The sequence below is a fragment of the Tauraco erythrolophus genome, chromosome Z (genome assembly GCF_009769465.1).
Source record: "Tauraco erythrolophus isolate bTauEry1 chromosome Z, bTauEry1.pri, whole genome shotgun sequence".
Lineage (NCBI taxonomy): Eukaryota > Metazoa > Chordata > Aves > Musophagiformes > Musophagidae > Tauraco > Tauraco erythrolophus.
In genome coordinates, this window is record NC_141496.1 from 63,359,486 (window position 1) to 63,377,227 (window position 17,742).

The window sequence follows — 17,742 nt, forward strand, 5'->3', positions numbered from 1 at the left end:
CCAGGAGTGCCTCCCTTGGCTCCTGGCATACTAGCCCCAGGACCAGAGAGGCTGAGTCAGGTTGGGGAGGGAGAAGGCACATCCACCTGGAAGAAACCTCTTGCCCCATATCTGTGGCAACAGCCTTGCCTCTGTAGCCTCTCTTTTCACCTCCGTACGGGTAAGAACCCTGGCAGCACTGCAGACCTCTCTCCAGCTCTTGGTTCTGGAAATCAGGCTTCTCGGTTCGGTTTGCAGCATCTCCCATACATGTCCTTCCTCCTCACCGTCCTTCTCTCCTCAATCGAGGTTCCCAGTTCTCTGGTCACCAGACAGCACTGCCATCTCTCCCTGGAAAATGCATTTTCTACGGTCAGCTGTCTGATGCCTGTGGATAACATGGCTTGGCACTCTCCAACATAATCTCGAGTTTTCAGTCGCTCCTAATGTTAACCATGTGGGCTCGAACTGAATGGATTTGTGACTCTAGCTGGATTTCTTTTCTTTTTTTTTTTTTTTTTCCCCTCTCTCTCTCCAAGAGTTTGAGCTGCCCAGAGAGTGAGGCTGAGTTCCAGCATTGCTTGTGCTCAGGTGTAACTCTTTGCAGCCTGGAATTGCAGCTACCTGTCAGTTACAAATCTCATGAAACCTGTGGAAAAGCAAAGGTAAATAATAAATAATAATCTAAGGCGCCATCGCTCTCATCGCTAAACACAAGGCTGTGGGGCAATATACTCTGTTAAGCCGTGCCAGTAGATAGTAGGTACTGGTACTGTGCAAGCATTTCTATGCTGTTGTCTGGGATATTTTGTGTACGAGTGATGAGATACAAATTTAGAAATCAGCCCTGTTTTCCCACCTATATCTTACCGTTTTTTTCCTTCCCAAATCCATTTTATAGCTGTAAAACAGCCAGTGCAGTATGAAAAACGAATAAGCTAAGTCAGGTCTGTAGAGAGGCTGCCTCTTTTTATTAGACCAACCAACGCAGCTGGAGCAAACAGACAATCTTTCAGACATGTGGTCTATCTTTGAGTCTGACCTGCAGCCTGCTTTTTTCCCCAGCTGTTACTGGCAGCATAACAAAAGACAGTTCTCCTTAAAAACCTTGCCTTGCTTCTACTCCTAGACCGCAGTGGCTGTAGCCATCCAAATACCGCCACAAACAAATCAGTCAGAGTTTAGGACCCAGAGCCCTGTTTTAGGCTTATGGGATGTGACAGCTGACTGAAAATCAATGAAGTGTGATTTACAGAGCGTCATAATGAGGCAAGATAAGGTGCTGTCTTGCCTTGCAGACTCAATTGTCCGCCTTGATTTTTAACTAGATTATTTTAGTCCCCTGCTAGGATGAGACGGATTTGCTTATGAAAACAACAGATCAGATTTAAAGGAGAAGCCACGGTGGTGCCCATGCTTTGCGTAGTGCTCTTTGTGCTGTGTCTGAGCCACTTAGGTAAGTGTGATTTCTTCTTCTTGTTCCAAACTGAGCTGCAGATGTTCAAGATTTTTTTTTTCTGTTGACCAGTTAGCTGCTGCTTGCTGGGACAAGGTAGGTGCTGGCTTTGCTGGGTCCTGTTCTTAACACTGACTAGCAAAAGAAGGTTGCATCTGCTACTGCCTTTGTATTACAGCCACAGCCAGCTTGGCAACAGGGTTTTAATAACTGGGGTGGAGGGGTGGTCGCTGAGTAGAAGTTAACAAAAAAATCCTGAGCTTGAGTCTCACTGCTAAAGGGAATTACAGGAGAACCTCCATCACCAGGAGGAAAACTGAAATGCCTCAGGCGAGCTGATGAAAGGCTAAGTGTCCTGTCTGTATTTCTCAGAGTGTTTTGCACATTTGTTTAGCGAACTCTGACCCAGCACTCCTGCTCCTGCACCTGTGAGGAACTGCTCCTGGCATGGACCGCAGACAGAAACGGGAACCTGGGGGAGAGGGGAGATGGCGAACAGTGCTCGGTTACTTGTATGTGTGGTAACTTGCCAGGGAGCTCCCAAACTTTTGCCCTCTCTTTACTCTGTATGTTAAATTCATGGATGCACTTACCCTACAGCCGCTTCTGTGTTTTTTCAAAGGCAGTTCTGCTTTCTTCAGTGTTTTCTCCATGGCTTTATCTAACTTAGTTATCAAATGGGGCATGATCAAAGGAGTTGTTAGGCTATTTTTTTCTGTTTGATATGTCTTCCTTCTCATTAAAAAAAATCTGCTTTTAAGCTGTACCCTTGCAAGTACTGGGACTGTTTTATAAGGGCACCAGTCTTATTCCTCTGTCTTTCTTCTCTATGAGACTTCTCAAGTTTTTTTCACTCTTTCCTGTGGCTTCCCCAGCAGCTGAGAATCAACACATCCAGCCCCCAAAACAGCTTTACCACCTCTCTGCTATACCCTCTTGGAGCATTAGGGCCCTTGGACTTCATGTGAGGTACAGGCTGTGAAACAGCACCGTTTTGATGTGAGGGAGTTCATATGCAGCCATGGACACTGTCCCCACGGGGTCTGTGGTCCTGTACGTGTGTGCAGGGAGTTATACTCAAATAAACCCAGAGCAATGTATTCCAGCATTAAGACAAATCTGGTTTTGATCCTGCATGTATTGAGGTTCTAGATTTTTTTCTGTTCAACAGCTTTCCTGTTGAATTTCCCTTGTTAAACAACCATGCACCTAAAGGGAAAGCGAAAAGGCTGGGAGCTGGGATCTCTGCAGAGACTTGTACATGTAGGGGATTGGGCCGCCAAGGTGGTGGGTAGTGACGGGGGAGAAATATGTTATTTCTCTTCCTTTGGTTATGGCTGCAATATCTGTCTGGCATGTTTGGGCACGCAATTCAGTTTCCTAGGACAGGCCCCAGACTCTGTCCCTCATCTGCTGTGTTGGAGCTAAGGTTAGCTCTGGCTTGAGGATAAACCCTGAAGCAAGCAGAAGGGGCATTTGTAGTTTCCCAGTTGGTAATAGCAGACCCCAAAGGACTGTGACAAAGTGGCAAGACACAGGGTGGCCGCAGAGGCTGCTATAAACACTGACAGCTGCAGGAGCCCATCTCTGGCGGTGGTACAGAGCAGGTGGAAAGGAGTGTGGAAGCTTCCCCTGACCAACCGGCCTCCACCTCCCTAGCCAGGGTTTGATAAGGCCACCACAGCTGCACGTCCAACAACAGAGGACAAGCACAGCCTGAACTAGAATGTCTGATGGTAAAGTACTTGTTACCGTGGGAGTGACAGTCATTAGGCTTCAGAGTTTACAGCTTCTCACAGAGGAATAGGCACTTGCTGTGGCTGGAAGTGGGGGATGACAGTGACACTTGGACCTTGTGCCATCCTGAGAGAATCCAGACTGCATTAGGGAACATTTTTGTCCAATGGGAACCTCTGTCATGGGCACAGGATTTTGCTTCAGGCAGTCTTTCAGCTGTGCTGCTTCCCGCCGAGTCTCCCCCTACTCACAGCCTCACATAGACCCTGCCAAGGGAGAGGAGGCTGCATGGCCTGTCTCACCCAGAAGATGAGCAGCAGCTGCTGGGGAAGAGGACACGAACAGGGACGGTGGTTTGTGGCTGCTCCTTTTCCTCCGTGCAGATGGCAGAGCATTACCCTCTGCCCCCAGCTTTCTCTATGGAGAGGCTGCTGGACTGGGATGCCCTGTCCTCTCTCCTCGTGGTACAGGGATGCTGTCTTACCTCTGGTGTTTGCTGCACAGTGTGTGTGTGAGCCCCTCAGCTCTGGCCCCACACCAGGGCTCTCCCATTACCCAGTCCTCACAGTGTCCCTTGACTGCAACCCTCTGCCTGCAGATCCCTTCTGGACCTAATGGCTGCAATCCAGCCTCAGGTGCCCTGCTCACACCAGGCCTGGCAGGGCACAGGTGATGAGGGGACAAGGTGGGTCCCAGGCAGTGCCCTGTGAGGTCCGTGTTGGCTGCTGGCTCAGCAATATTGGCTGTGACCCCCGCGGCACAGGGCCAATCAGCACAAGTTCCTTTTTCCTCCATGATGCCTTTGAAGAGTGGTGAAATCCTTCTCATTCTTGGGTGCTGCATGTGTGCACAAGGGAAGAGGTGGTGGTTGTGTCAAGACATCAGCATCACAGAGAGTGGGGCTGGTGTTTGGGAGAGGATGAAGGGTCTGAACTAACTGCCCTTCCACTTTCATGGTAGCAGTGGGGAGTGTGGTGGCAGGGACTGGGGGAGTCCCAAGTCTTGCAAGTACAGACCATGATGGCTTTGTGCTTGGTTGCAGGCAGATCTGGCTCTGGCTGCATCATCCATCTCCTCCTGCTCCTAGCTGAACTCTTTTTGCTCTGCCGATGCTGTTGCCCACGCAACCCACCCCCTGACTGGGAGAATTCATCTCTCTCAATGATCTGCTGCAATCTCCTTGTTAACCCCAGAAGGAGGATTCATTTCCAAGTGCTGCATGAGGCTCCCTCCTATGTGGTTTACAGGCCCTGTAAATTCCAGTGAGGAAATCCCACCATCCAGATCCTCGTGCAGGGCAGCCTCCATCTCAGAGAGGCCACAGAAACCAAGCAAGTGCAAGTGAAATTCCTGGGCCCTGAAATGCCCGCAATGTATTACTGCTGTTTCTAATTGAATCCAGCCAGCCAGGCTTGGCCCCACAGGGACTAGGTTTGCCCTGTGGCCCCAGCTCTCTGTACTACACCAGAGGTATCTGAAAAACAAGAACTCTTTCTTGGAGTGGCATTTATCAGGCTGGATATTTACTGCTCAAGAGTTAAAGACAGTACCTGATGCCCTGAGCCTCTGGATCTTCTAAAGAGTAATAAACAAGAAAGACTGGGCAAGTATGTTGACTTAAGACAAAAAGAGACTTAGTACAAAGTCATGTGGTCTGGTGGTACAAAGTGCTCTGGTCTGATGATTTTTTTGTGTGAGAGTTGGGCTTGGACTGTCTTGCCTTCCCCTCCCCTTGCCCTGGCTCTGCTGAGAGTCTCTGAATTCCTACAGATTTTACTGACAAGAGCTGCCCAAAGGCAGTCTCACATCATCGCTCTGCCTCACTCCTTCAGGTCATGCCATTCTCCACGTCTGCTTTCCAGCACGTCCCCACTCCCTGTTGCTCTCTTCCAGGTGCGGCTGCCTTCAGTTCAATTGCTGAAAATGAGAATGTGCTCCTCAAGCACTTATTTCAAGGCTATCAGAAATGGATCCGCCCTGTGGAAAACTCCAACGACACCATCAAAGTCCTTTTTGGATTAAAGATATCACAGCTTGTGGATGTGGTAAGTGTTGTGCCAGACTTGGTAAAACATCCTTTCTTTTATAGACAGTCATGCATCCATCTGGGAGGGCTGGTGATGATCGTGGCTTTTGCCTCCTGACACATGAAATGCGAAGTGATGGTCAGGCAACAAAACACTGAGTGTGATGTGGTGCTGGTGATGTGACCTCCTGCCCCACACACAGCATGGGCTGTAAGACTTGTTTGTCTCGTGGCAAACCTGAAAGTACTTTTTTTGCCACTGCTCTCGGTGACTAGGACCTCATTGCATCAGGTATTAATCTAACAATCTGTACCAGACAATCCCTGGCACCTATGTTTGCAATTTAATGACAAAGCAGCTACAGGACAGGGCTGAGAAAGGCGCTGGTTGGGTATTGTTCATTCTAAGCAAGCTTGTATCCAGGCCACAGGCAGCTCCTATCTTGACCCAGCTGGCCACTCGGGTAAGGCACTAGAGGCAAAACTGACGATCTCATGTTTTTGCCCATGTGGAAAGTTTCCCTCCCCTTTCCCTTCTGTCCCTGCAAGGCACAGTGGAATTTGCACAGGGCCCAGAGGTACCCACGCAACAGTGTACTCCTCACATCCCCGGGCCCTTGGCAGCATCCTCTTGTGCCGTGGAAGGCAGGCTCTAATTTTGTGATTTATTTGCACACTTGGGACAATGTTTCAGCTTGTATCTTCCAAACTCACTACAGACTGAGCAGTGTGGAGAGATGAGACATCCCATTAGCCCACCACCACGTGTATCCCGACCTCGGTTGCTGGCTGAGTCCAGCTGCCTTCCTGCTCTTTGGTGTCTGATTCCTTCAGGCTGCTGTGAAATGCTAGACCTCCATTTTCCAGCCTCAGCAGCTCCCAGCGAGACCAGGGACAGCACCTAGAAAGTCTGTTCACTTCCCCCAACAGTGGCTGAAGTGGGGAAACCAGACCACAGGGATCTCCTCTGCTCGGCACAGGGTGGGACTCGGCAGGCGTAGGGACTATTTCTGCTGGCTAGTTTGGTTATTACAGTCCTTTCTGCTTTGTGTCACCCTAGGATGAGAAGAATCAGCTGATGACAACCAACGTGTGGCTGAAGCAGGTAAATCAGACCACATCAGACCTCCTCTTCCAGCACAGGGCTGCTGAGCTGAGAGGCCATCCCAGCCTGCTGCCCACCGCGCCATCCATCCCCTTTCATGATGCCGAGCAGCGGGACAAAAGCAGCACTGTGTTACCTTGCCTAAAGTTTTTGATTTACTCCTCTCACTTCAGCAAATGCCTAAAGGGGCAGAAATCCCATTCAAGAAATGGGATACTCTATTCTCCTGGCCTGCACCCCAGCTGTGCCCTCAAGCCAGCTGTATTTCAGGGAAGCAATATCTCCTGATACTGCAGTGGCTGTCCCTGGGACGAAGTGTGTGCCCCGAGGGACTATCCTGTCTCAGACTTAGAGGTCACACAAGTACTGTCTCTCTTGCCCCACCTGAAAGTGATGCCTCAAATGGGTTTCTTCTCCAGCATAAGAGAGAGAAAAGGCCAGCATGTAATGCCCTAAAATTAAAATCTGTGGCAAATTAATCAAATCTCTCTAACGTACTTGCTTCTGGAGGTGACTATAATTTATACAAATGGGGGAAAGACACAAGTTGAACTGTTAAGTCTCCTCTGTTCTTCACTCCTGAAGAACATTTGGTTTAGATTACATCGCACCAGTTTATTGACCTTGTGACAATTATTTTAAGTCTCTCAGCCATATGAGTAATCTATAAACTCGTTAGCTGATCCCAGGCAGAGACATAAAACCCAAGCCGTACTTGAAACGATGCCATGGGAAGCAATTCCAAGGGGTCACTTGGCTGATGAAAGAGAAATGCGACTCAGTTTTTATTCTCAGTCTGGTACCTGTAGTGCTGCAGTGAATGTGAGCTTCTGGATGAAGCAGGACCCCTAAAGGCCATACGGACACTATATGCCAAGATGGTCTCTCTCTTGAAGAGGGAGAAGCTCAGACTTCCCCTTGCTGCAAGTACGACAGGAATTTCCACTTTTGCTGGGGAAATTTGCAGCTGATCCAAATCCAGCTGCTGAGGTTCTGTCCTCAAAGAGCTGCAGTGTTACATTTCCCCTCCTTCAGCTGCAATTACAGAGCCACTCGTGCATGAGGTCAGATCTTGGCTTCCTTGCTTTGTCTGAGTAGCCTCTGGGGTAGACAGCAGAGACCTCCTGCAAGGGTAAGCCCTTGTCCCCCATCTATCCTCTCCCCATTCCAATCCTCTCTCCTTGCAGGCTGCAGCAACCACTTCCCCCTGTGGGTCCAAGCCCTGCAGTCTGCAGGTGTGAAACCAACCCACTTCACCCTCCTCATCCTCTGTTCCTGAAAGTGTCCCCAGAATTTTTTTCAGTCTTTTGCAGCCTTCAACAGAGTAATCCTGTGTCTGACTGTCTCCTCCTTCTTAGGGAAGACTTGGCCACTTTCTCCATCCAGGTCAGCAGTCTCCTATGCCCTGGGGCATCCTTCATCTCTCTGGCTGGGTGACATCTTCCCCCAGGTTACAGTGACTGCAGAAGAGAGGGTCCTGAAGTACTGACTCACAACAGCTGAACACAGAACGCCCGTCCAGGTTGCCCAAGGGCGTTGTGCCTGAGATGCTAATGCAGACAGACACCTAAACATCCTGTCTCCATTGCTGCATGAACCTGTGTGGGGACGGTTCGGGTCAGCCCATCCATGCTGAGCACCTTGCTTGTGCTACAGTGTTGACCTCCCCAGAGTCACAGCCCAGAGCCTGTATCGCCACTCCTGTTGTGGGGAATCAGTTTCTGCTGCAGGTTACTCCAAGCCTGCTGCAGGAGGTAGGGACATGCCACTCACTGACTCTTGACTGTGGGGGAGGATGAGGGGCAAGCCACTTTATCTGATCCTTCTGCCTCCTATTGCGGCCAAACGAAGGACCTACCCAGGAGTCTGTACTGTAGACGTGTTGATTTCCCTGGAGGCTTTTGGAGCCTGTGCTCAGATTTTAGCCAGGGCAGCTCCTTAGGGTGACTCCGCACTGTGATTTTCAGAATTACTGAGCTGGGCTCTCACTAGCTGTTCCCATTTCTGATACTCCTTCTCCATCTGAGGGGCTGGGAACATCAAGACATCAAGGCCCAAACGAAATGCAAAGTGAATGCAAAGTAATTGAGTCACAGGCTCTGATTTCCACACATACAGATACTCCTAGGAGGTCAGGCTGAGTACCAAATATCTGTGGCCTGACCCAGGTGTCCTGCTTTGGGAGTCATGCGTTCCTGTAGGCTTCCTGTGAACTGGTCCTACATGCAGTCCACATGCTCGGGGGATTATTAGAGAGCATAACACAACAGCTGGGAAAAGGTCCGTAAAACCAAGCAGAATTAAAATAATTTTCCTTTTGGGTAGGGAAAAGTGAAACACCCTAAAACAAACCAGAAATCTCTAATGTTACAGGCTCTGTCCTTCTGCAGGAGCTGGGGAGGTCAGGGAAATGTGTGAGCTTGAGGGGGAATCATGGTCATAATTTCTCTGCAAGAGTCTGTCTTTTCTTAAGTAAGCAAATCTTAAATCCAAGGGTTTTTTTTTTTTTTTTTTTTACCCTCAAAAATCCAGACGCTCAAGATGGTGGGACTTGATGATGTGCATGCAAGCAGACACACAAAGTGCAAAGGAGCTTTTAGGGGTTGCTTAGAAAGTATCTGGGTTTGGATAAGCTATGGAGTCCACTAGCAAGGGTTGAGAATCTGGGTCCAGTGTTTCTTGGTCCACTTGCTCTGGGTTAAGTGCCTGAGTGACAGTCTAGAGATGGGAATGTGGCAGAACTGGAGGAAAGGGAGAGCAATGGGAGGGTCTGGAGCAGCCTGGAAGAAAGGGAGAAAAGAGGAAAGGGCCCTTGGCATCTACTGCTACAGTTTGTGTCAGCATAGCCCATAGGGAGATTCCCATTTTAAACTGCTCATCTTCAAAGTCTGCACACAATCTATTTTCTGCTCCAGTAAGAAGACACGCAACCATTTGCCTTGCAGACATGAAAGAGCACTTTAGCTGGGAGAGAAATCAATGCAGGGCAGGAGGGAGGAGTATTGCAGATGCAGCAAATAACCCAGGCCAAGGGGCTGCTTCAATTCAACTCCAGAGGGGTGGTTCTATCTCCAGGTGGCTCACAGGATATTTGCTTCTGTTACGTTAGTGCAGGCTGTGAGCTGACTGTGTCGGCTGCTGCTGTCAGTCCTGACTATCCCCTTGCATACCAGGTATGTTTCCAGTCCAAGCCCCTTCCATCTATTACAGGAGGTGTCCAGGGCACACGTGGGTCTGTGCCCATCTAACAGCCTAGGCTGCTGGAAACATCTGGTAGATACCCATACGCAGAGAAAAGTTCATGCTAGAAGTGGTGTGCTCTGTCCCTGCTGCTGAGGTGAAAAGCGGCAATGATGCCTTCTCTCTTTCCACACCTGAACAGATCTCATCCCTCCTTCAGCAGCAGGAGGACCCAGGGCTGGAGAGTTGTGCGTGACAGCTGATGCCAGCCATTTGGGGAGCTCAGAGAGTGGGTCCATACCTCTTCCGGGACAGGTAGTGGGGCCGTTAATCCTGCCATGGTACCACTGTCAACTGCCTCCTTTGCTTGTGCCTTGGGCCCAGTTTTAGGAGGGATCTCCCAGCCACCTGCTCATGACCTTGGGTCCCATCTCTTCCCTGCACCTGGAGGAGGAAGACACTTGTTCTCACTGTCTGTATTTAGATCTTCACTCACAGTCTAGGTTGCTGTCACACTATAAGGACTACAATAACAGCAGTCTGTAGGTATAGCTGTGAAAAGCACATGGAACCAAAGAAGTAAGAGGGCAACAATATGGTGGGAGAAGCAGCAGAGAATATCGCTTTTTGGTTCATCCTGAAGTTGTGGACAAACTTGCCCAGAGAAGGCTGAAGCCCCCCACATCCCTGGGGAGAGCTCTTAGTGATGGAGCTTAATGGATAGTGATTCATCTTTCGCTTCTTGGTATTGACCACAGTCTACAGCTCTTGGTTCCTCTTGCTTCTGTTCCTGTGGGCAAGTGAAACCCACTGCCAATAATGAATGGGGATCAGAGAACTGGTTTTCCACTGCATCTCTGTGGAAATGTCCAGGTTGCTAGAACCACTTTGCTAGAATCTTCCCTACCTGAAAAACAAAAAGAGGAGAGAAAGATTATTCTGGAGTTCAGCATGATGAAAATGGACAGGACTATCCTTGCTTTTGCTTTTTTATAGTTTTGTCTCTCCAGGATTGTAACCAAATGCTTTACCATAGTGTCATATTATTTTTCCTGCAGTATTGTGCAGGTCTTTCTGATGAAAGAACAATGATTTGGTTTGCAAGGACAGTGTACAGATATGAGGTGTTGTATTTCATTCAATGAAAAAAGCCTGGTCTCTATGGAAAAGTAATTAAAGGTCACTTCTCTGTCACTTGGGTAGTAGTAGCCATGACAGCTGGCTCTTCTACGCAGTCAGTGCCAGCCAAAACCACTGTGGGCTGGTTCTCAGAGGGAAGAAGAGCAAGAGCTGCCATACCCAAGCTAAGTGGTTCCTTCCGGACTGCCTTCAGGTGCGCTGGGCAGGGTGGTGAGTGAAGTGAAAGTCAGTGGTCTCCGGGAGTGTCTGCGTTGAGGTTGCCTAGAAAGGGATGAGTTGATGGGGCCAACCTGTGCCTGGAAGGGCAGTGTTTGTGGGGACTAACCTCTCCCAGCCATGCCTGTCTGGCATCCTCACTGCAGCCAAGTGGTCTTACACCAAGCTCTGCCCATTGTGCTGTGCAATGCCATCCCTCTGAGGCATGTGGTGGGAGGAGGAATGAGGCTACTGTGTACCAGTGGGCAGAGGTCTCTGCTGGCTTGTTACAGGAATGGATCGACCACAAGCTCTCCTGGAATCCAGAGGAATACGGTGGGATCACCGCCATCCGTGTCCCCTCTGAGTCCCTGTGGCTTCCCGACATTGTTTTGTTTGAAAAGTGAGTAACAGGGTTCCTTGCTCTGGGCTTAGGCCAGAGCTTGGGCAAGGAATGTCTGTCATTGTGAAGCTTGTGTGTGCTGTCAGGAGGCTGCTTCTTTAGGCAGTGTGAATGTTGGCTTCCCTTGTGCTCCAGGTGATGGGTGGAAAGCAGAGCTGTGAGGGGGAAGGACTGGGACAAATGGAGTCTTGAACTTGGTACTGTTTCTTCCTGTCCAAATCTCAGTGCTGATGGACGTTTTGAAGGATCCTTGATGACCAAAGTCATAGTGAAGTACAATGGAGTAGTGACCTGGACGCCACCAGCCAGTTATAAGAGCTCCTGCACGATGGATGTGACCTTCTTCCCCTTCGACAGGCAGAACTGCTCCATGAAGTTTGGGTCATGGACATATGACGGCAGTATGGTGGACTTGATTTTAGTGGATGAAAATGTAGACAGGAAAGACTTCTTTGATAATGGGGAGTGGGAGATTTTAAATGCCAAAGGTATGAAAGGCAACAGGAAGGATGGGCTGTACTCTTACCCATTTGTCACTTACTCCTTTGTGTTGAGACGCCTTCCACTGTTTTACACTCTCTTCTTAATAATCCCTTGCCTAGGATTGTCATTTCTAACTGTCCTGGTGTTTTACCTGCCTTCAGATGAAGGAGAAAAGCTTTCATTGTCTACATCAGTTCTAGTCTCCCTCACTGTTTTCCTTTTAGTGATTGAGGAAATAATCCCTTCTTCTTCCAAAGTCATCCCTCTGATTGGAGAGTATCTGCTGTTCATCATGATTTTTGTGACCCTCTCTATCATCGTGACTGTGTTTGTTATCAACGTTCACCACCGCTCCTCAGCAACTTATCATCCCATGGCTCCCTGGGTTAAAAGGCTCTTCCTCCAGAAGTTGCCTCGGTTGCTCTGCATGAAAGGCCATGTAGATCGTTATTCCTTCTCAGACACTGAAGAAAAGGAAACCACCTTGAAATCAAAGCTCACGGGGAAGCAGAAACACAAGCAAGCAAAAGATGGAGAGAAAATTGTTATTGCCTTTCTGGAAAAGGCCGCTGACTCCATTCGATACATTTCCAGACATGTTAAAAAGGAGCATTTCATCAGACAGGTAGGTGAAGAGTGGGCAAGGAGAGATCACAGTATCCTTGACAGCAATGGCTTCCAAGCTCTTACCTCTTCTGCATGCCTTTTCCTTTGCCTCTTCATCCTGCTCTCATCTGAGACATGTCCTGGGAGTTTCCCCTGCTTGATAAATAATACGATTTCTGGGAAAATGTGTTGCTTCAAGGGGAACTGTACTGTGCTGTAAGAGGCCCTGCTCTTCATAGATGCAAGAGATCACAGCAGTCTCTCCTGGAGATATTCCTGTTTGGGGATTGTTTGAACAACTTTGTCCTCCTCGGGATAGACATGAATTTGGAAAAACCTTCAAATTGTCACATGCTCTCAAAGCGTGTCTTTCACAACGGCTATAGATAGGCAGGCTGTATGGCAGGTGCTAGGTCCCGGTCCTGGCCTCTCTGCGACTATACACAGTGTAGCTACCCTGTTTTGAGTGGAGGTCTTCTAGATTTTCACTAACATCAGCTCAGATTAGTCCCTAAATACCATCTTTCTCCTCTTCCCAACAATCCACCTGGCTGTTAAAACAGCAAATTACTGTGTGCATAAACAACACCATCTCATGCAAGGGTAGGACAGCAGAGCAATGCACCTAGCAGCACATATGGAAAGAGAAAAACTCCTGTTAGCACTCTTCTAGCAAAAGCCAGGGCTTTATTCAAGCTGTGCTGAGAGGACTTCAGCAGAAAGATGGACTGTAAATCAAACACGCAGTATGTGAGTATATAGTGTCTATGAGTGAAGCCTTCTGTTTGAAGCCAAAATACTTAAAAAAAAAAAAAAAAGTCCCTTGAATTGCTTTTATAAATAGCTCTGCTGTGTGTGCAGGGTTGTTCCAGTACTCATAATGCAAAATCCCCCTTCTGAATGCACACAACCTGAGCTAGCAAAGCACTTAAGCAAACACAAGCCAATGGGACCACTTGTACTGGAAGCCTGAATGTCTGTGTCAAAGTGCTTTGCTAGAGCCAAGCCCTAGCACTTCAAGGGCAGTTCTGAGAAAGAAACCCAGTTCATTATAAAGCCATCTTCAAGCTTGAGTGTATACACTTTCACATATACACTTAGCTAAAAGCCTTCGCACAGGCTGAAAGAAGTCTGATTACCACATGTGAAACCTATGGAATTGTTTCGGTTTTTTGAGCGACTCTCAGCTATGGGTCCTTAAAAGGTGATCCACGTCAGTTTTAGGATACAGCACACTGCAAAGTTCTAATTTCAAAAAGAGATTTTTGAAGCTGAACTATATGTAGCTGTATCAACAAAGTACTGGGCTCATCACTGTTTCTGTTTGCTTTCCCTCTCCTCTTCCCAGGTCGTCCAAGACTGGAAATTCGTAGCTCAAGTCCTGGACCGGATCTTCCTGTGGTTGTTTCTGGTTGTGTCAGTGACGGGTTCGGTTCTCATCTTTACCCCTGCACTACAGATGTGGCTGAACAGCACTTTGTAGAAAATACTCCCACGGTAGCATACAAGTACAGTGCCAAGGAACGGTGGTGCCTTGGAGCTTGGTCTCTGTTGTACAGGATAGGAAGCAACAGCAAGAATGAGGGAAGGTGATGGTGACAGCCAGCATTGACTAATGCTTTCTACCTTCATACAACTCTACCAGTTACAGATTTGGCTGAGATCAGAGAAGGGTTTGGTGTGTAGCTGAGTCCTAAAATGAACTAGCGTTGCACAATTGAGTTCTAAATATTTTACTAGTAGCTTGGTTATATTACAAGAAAAGCCAAGATTATTAGTTAAAATTAGAATAGTACTTCTGGCACAATGATTATACTTAAAGGCAGATTTGTCAGTTCAAATGCTACTTTATAAAAGAAGTTACAGTAGGAACACAAATGAGTACTCATTTTATCTACATTTCCAAGCAAAACCTAAAGTCTCTACAGATCACTTCGTGCATGTGTCAGAACTGGCAATTGCACAGCACATGCATCAGAAACAGTACAAATACCGTTTAGATAGGATGTTTGAAACCTTGACTCTGTGGCCTCACCTTGCTGTAGGATCAGCTCAACAGTGGCAGAAATTACAAATCTGCCCATCTGCTACCAGCCTTTATGGCGTGCACACTTTGTCTCTCCTCTTGGCCATCAGGAAGCTACAAGGTGTTATTCATTTTTCAGTGTTATTTGCAATTTTGCCTGCTGCTCTGTAATACACCAAAAGGCTGAACAAGTAAGTGTTTTCCCCATGCTCCACATTTAGAAACTAGGATTCCTGTACCTGCTTGCTTACAAGACTGGAAGTGGAAGATCACCTGAAGCATATCACGTGGAGAAAGGTGGCTATGCTACTCCATAAGGCAACAGTGGTCTTTCTGTTTAGTTCAGTTGGAGGGAAGCTGCAGATGTTATTTTCAGCAAATGAAACATGATTGGTGCAGAAGTGGAGTTTCTCCTAAGAGCTCTGGGGTGGGCTGGCTACTGGGAAGATTCATCTTTGGGTGTTGTCTTGTTCATGTTTCCCAGGCAGTTCCGCATTTCATTCCTTTGATTAATTTAAATGGGATCCTTCTGCATGATTAGAAACAGCTTTTACAAGTGTAAATGAGACCTGACAGAAAACGCACAGTAGTGAAGCTCTCACCACTTTTTCCAGGGCAGTGTTTTGCCAACATGGAGTGCTTTAGAAAATACCATTCAGAACTCAGAAAGGTTTTCAAGGCTAAAAGGGGATTGGAAGATACAACTTTCAATAATCTAAATGTGAATCTGGTGTTAAAGCTTTAGCTAGCCTTGAGACTTTCTCCCTAGGGATGGAAATTAGAAAGCGTTAAAAAACTGTGGAGGTGTTCTTGTGCTTGGATTATGTGTGCACACCAGACCTCTGTGAGTTAATATCATCCCCTCTTGTTGTGTTTCTGCAGAAAGTTCTGTTCACTTGTGCAGTCATTATTAATAAAGATGTATTTAGTAAATGATTCCTGGGGTGAGAGTGCTCAGACATTGGGCCTTGTTGTTTTGTTGTCAACAAAGTCTAGATTGTAGCCCATTTTAAAAGCCTTTTCTCAAATCTATTCAAACAGACAGGTTTTCACATTCTTGGAAAGTCCTCATAACTTTTTATCTCTGTATGTGAGTTTGAGGAGGGAGCATTCAGATCTGGTGATCATATTGCAGGATCCTAGAACAGCCCTATTTAGTTTAGCATATACAGACAGATGTCTTAACATAAGACACTGGTATAAAAATCTTACACATTGGCCTTACTAGCAGCCACTCCTCTTTTCTTGCATTGTTTAAATCAGTTTATTCCTCTGGCCAGTACTGTGAAATAGTTGTAGGAAACCAGCCAGGAAATATTCTTTCCAGCATTTGCAGACTCTTGAAATCAGTTAGTGATAGGTCTTCCCTCTGACCACTGCTGCCAGGGGCTGCCTGTTAGCCATGACAAGCAACAAAATCATCTCCTGGTCAAGTGCTTCACGTGCTCAGCTGGCAGATGGTCCTGCCGTCACCTTGTGACATTTCCCTGCAGGCAACTTGTGGCTGCGTCTCATGTGGCTGTCTGATGCTAAGCCGCTTTCTCTGGCTTCTGGTGGTAAAGGTCAGCAGGGATCAGGTCCTTGGAGTGGGAGATGTATGAACACTGCATAGGTATGGCTTTTGGCTTCTGGTCTTGCTAGCATTGCAACTGGGACTGCTACATCTGTAGTCTCACTGCTCATTATTTCCTTGCACTGACTGTTTCTGAGCTTCCCTGAATCAGTTTGCTGCTGGCCCACAAATGCATTCAGCATGTCCCACAGCCTGGCCTGCCACTAAAAAAAACCACAACTAGGGAGGACATTTGGGCAGACAGTCCTCTGATGGGCTCCTTCCGTCTGCTTCATGTGCTCTGCCTGTGGATGACAACATTGCAAAGTTCAAATCTTAAAAAACCCAGGAACCTTCTGCCTCAACGCGTGCTACCTTCACTTCTGGACACTGGTTTGCCAGGGATGCACACTTGGCACTGCTAGGCAGGACCATGTGCATCATCCATTCACCAAAAGACAAATATAACAAACTCCTCTGGGCCTTTTAAAGGGAGCAAAGTGGAAAGATGGTCTCCCTTGGGAAAAGAATGTAATGAGCTGGTCAAGCTGTCAAATTGCTTTTGAGCAATCAAAATTATTTCATAGATGCCATCACTCTCAAGGAAAGGAGATTTCTGTCTGTCAGTGCTACATTTATCACTGGGACATACAATAAGGGGTGTTGCTGATGTGGCTTTAGAGCTGATTGGGTGAGAATAGACCGACCACTCTGTGTGCCCTGCAATGAACACGGGTACTTTTCTTCTGGATGTGCACGATGTGAGACACATCTCAGCATCTGGGATGGCACCAACTCTAGTTGAAAGTTTTCTTCGTATTTTGGCTACAAGGTCCCCTGAACAAGAGTTGGGCAAGCAAAACTGTCACTTCCGTGTAGGTTCTTCAATGTCTGCTCAGAGGTGGGCCTACCGCAGCTTTCTCCAAGGTGAGATGCTTATCATGTCCCCCACCCCCATTGTCTCTAATCAGCCAACAACTTCCACAAAGCTGATGGGAGTACGCAAGGCTCCCAGTCTTGAATGTGTCAAACATGGCTGAAAATGGAAAAAAAAAAGGATTCAAAATGTACTGGGTGGGGGGAAGGAAGGGGAAATAGTACACTCAGAAAGAGACAGAACTCAGCTTTGTAAATCTTTATTGCTTAGGACACCAGGCTGATGAGATAAACTGTCCAAACCCTGTGTTTAAGGTCTGGAGGCAGAACAGAGAGGTAAGTAGTGCCGAAAATGACAAAGACAGGGAGCTGATGCTGAAGCACGGAGGCCTCCTAACTGGAGATGAGGAGCAGTACAATTGTGAATGCTTTGACAAAAAGCCAAGGATTTTGCTAAAGTCAGCTTACTGGCTGTGGGGGTACCTGTCATGCCTAAGACACCAATGAAGTACACCTTGTGCCACAATATTTTCATGGTTTGTATGGTCATAGACTGCAACAGCGAATGCTGGCAGTCAGATGTCTTTCCTGTAGAAACGAAGCTTTTGGGCTCAGAATGAGGGTCTCCTCTTCAAATTCCCTTTCTTTTCCCTCACCTCCTTTTTAATTAAAGAACCAGCATACCAAATGTCATTTAGTAACATCTTTAAACACATTGTACCACAGGTGGTTTTTAAAAAAAAAAACACAACAAATTCTTCAAGGAAGTATATCTCAGGAGCAATATTTACTTGACAGGCTGACGAAATAAACCATGTTTGTTCATACATCTGTCTGCCAGTTGCTACAAAATTATGCAACATTCAGGAGGATTACAGAAGATAATGGCTTTCTTCCAGAAAATCATAACTTCACATACTTCAGCTACTGAATTAAGACAGTTACATTCTTGTCATTCCACTTTTATCTCTGACACAT

The 17,742-nt window shown here is 47.3% G+C and overlaps 1 protein-coding gene across 1 annotated transcript; it reads left to right on the forward strand.

The window, feature by feature from the left end:
- The first annotated feature begins 1,392 nt into the window (after positions 1-1,392).
- On the forward strand, positions 1,393-13,793 carry CHRNB3 (cholinergic receptor nicotinic beta 3 subunit). The gene is made up of 6 exons (XM_009978065.2): positions 1,393-1,435; positions 5,066-5,217; positions 6,259-6,303; positions 11,112-11,221; positions 11,447-12,329; positions 13,659-13,793. Exons 1-6 carry the CDS (start codon positions 1,393-1,395, stop codon positions 13,791-13,793), a joined length of 1,368 nt encoding a protein of 455 aa, XP_009976367.1.
- Positions 13,794-17,742: the final 3,949 nt, after the last annotated feature.

Bases quoted from the DNA above. Each gene is read 5' to 3' on its own strand.
- CHRNB3 (XM_009978065.2), top strand. From the start codon at position 1,393: ATGCTTTGCGTAGTGCTCTTTGTGCTGTGTCTGAGCCACTTAG. The intron at 11,222-11,446 runs GTGAGTAACAGG...TCCAAATCTCAG, and splicing joins GACATTGTTTTGTTTGAAAA to TGCTGATGGACGTTTTGAAG. The intron at 12,330-13,658 runs GTAGGTGAAGAG...TCCTCTTCCCAG, and splicing joins AGGAGCATTTCATCAGACAG to GTCGTCCAAGACTGGAAATT.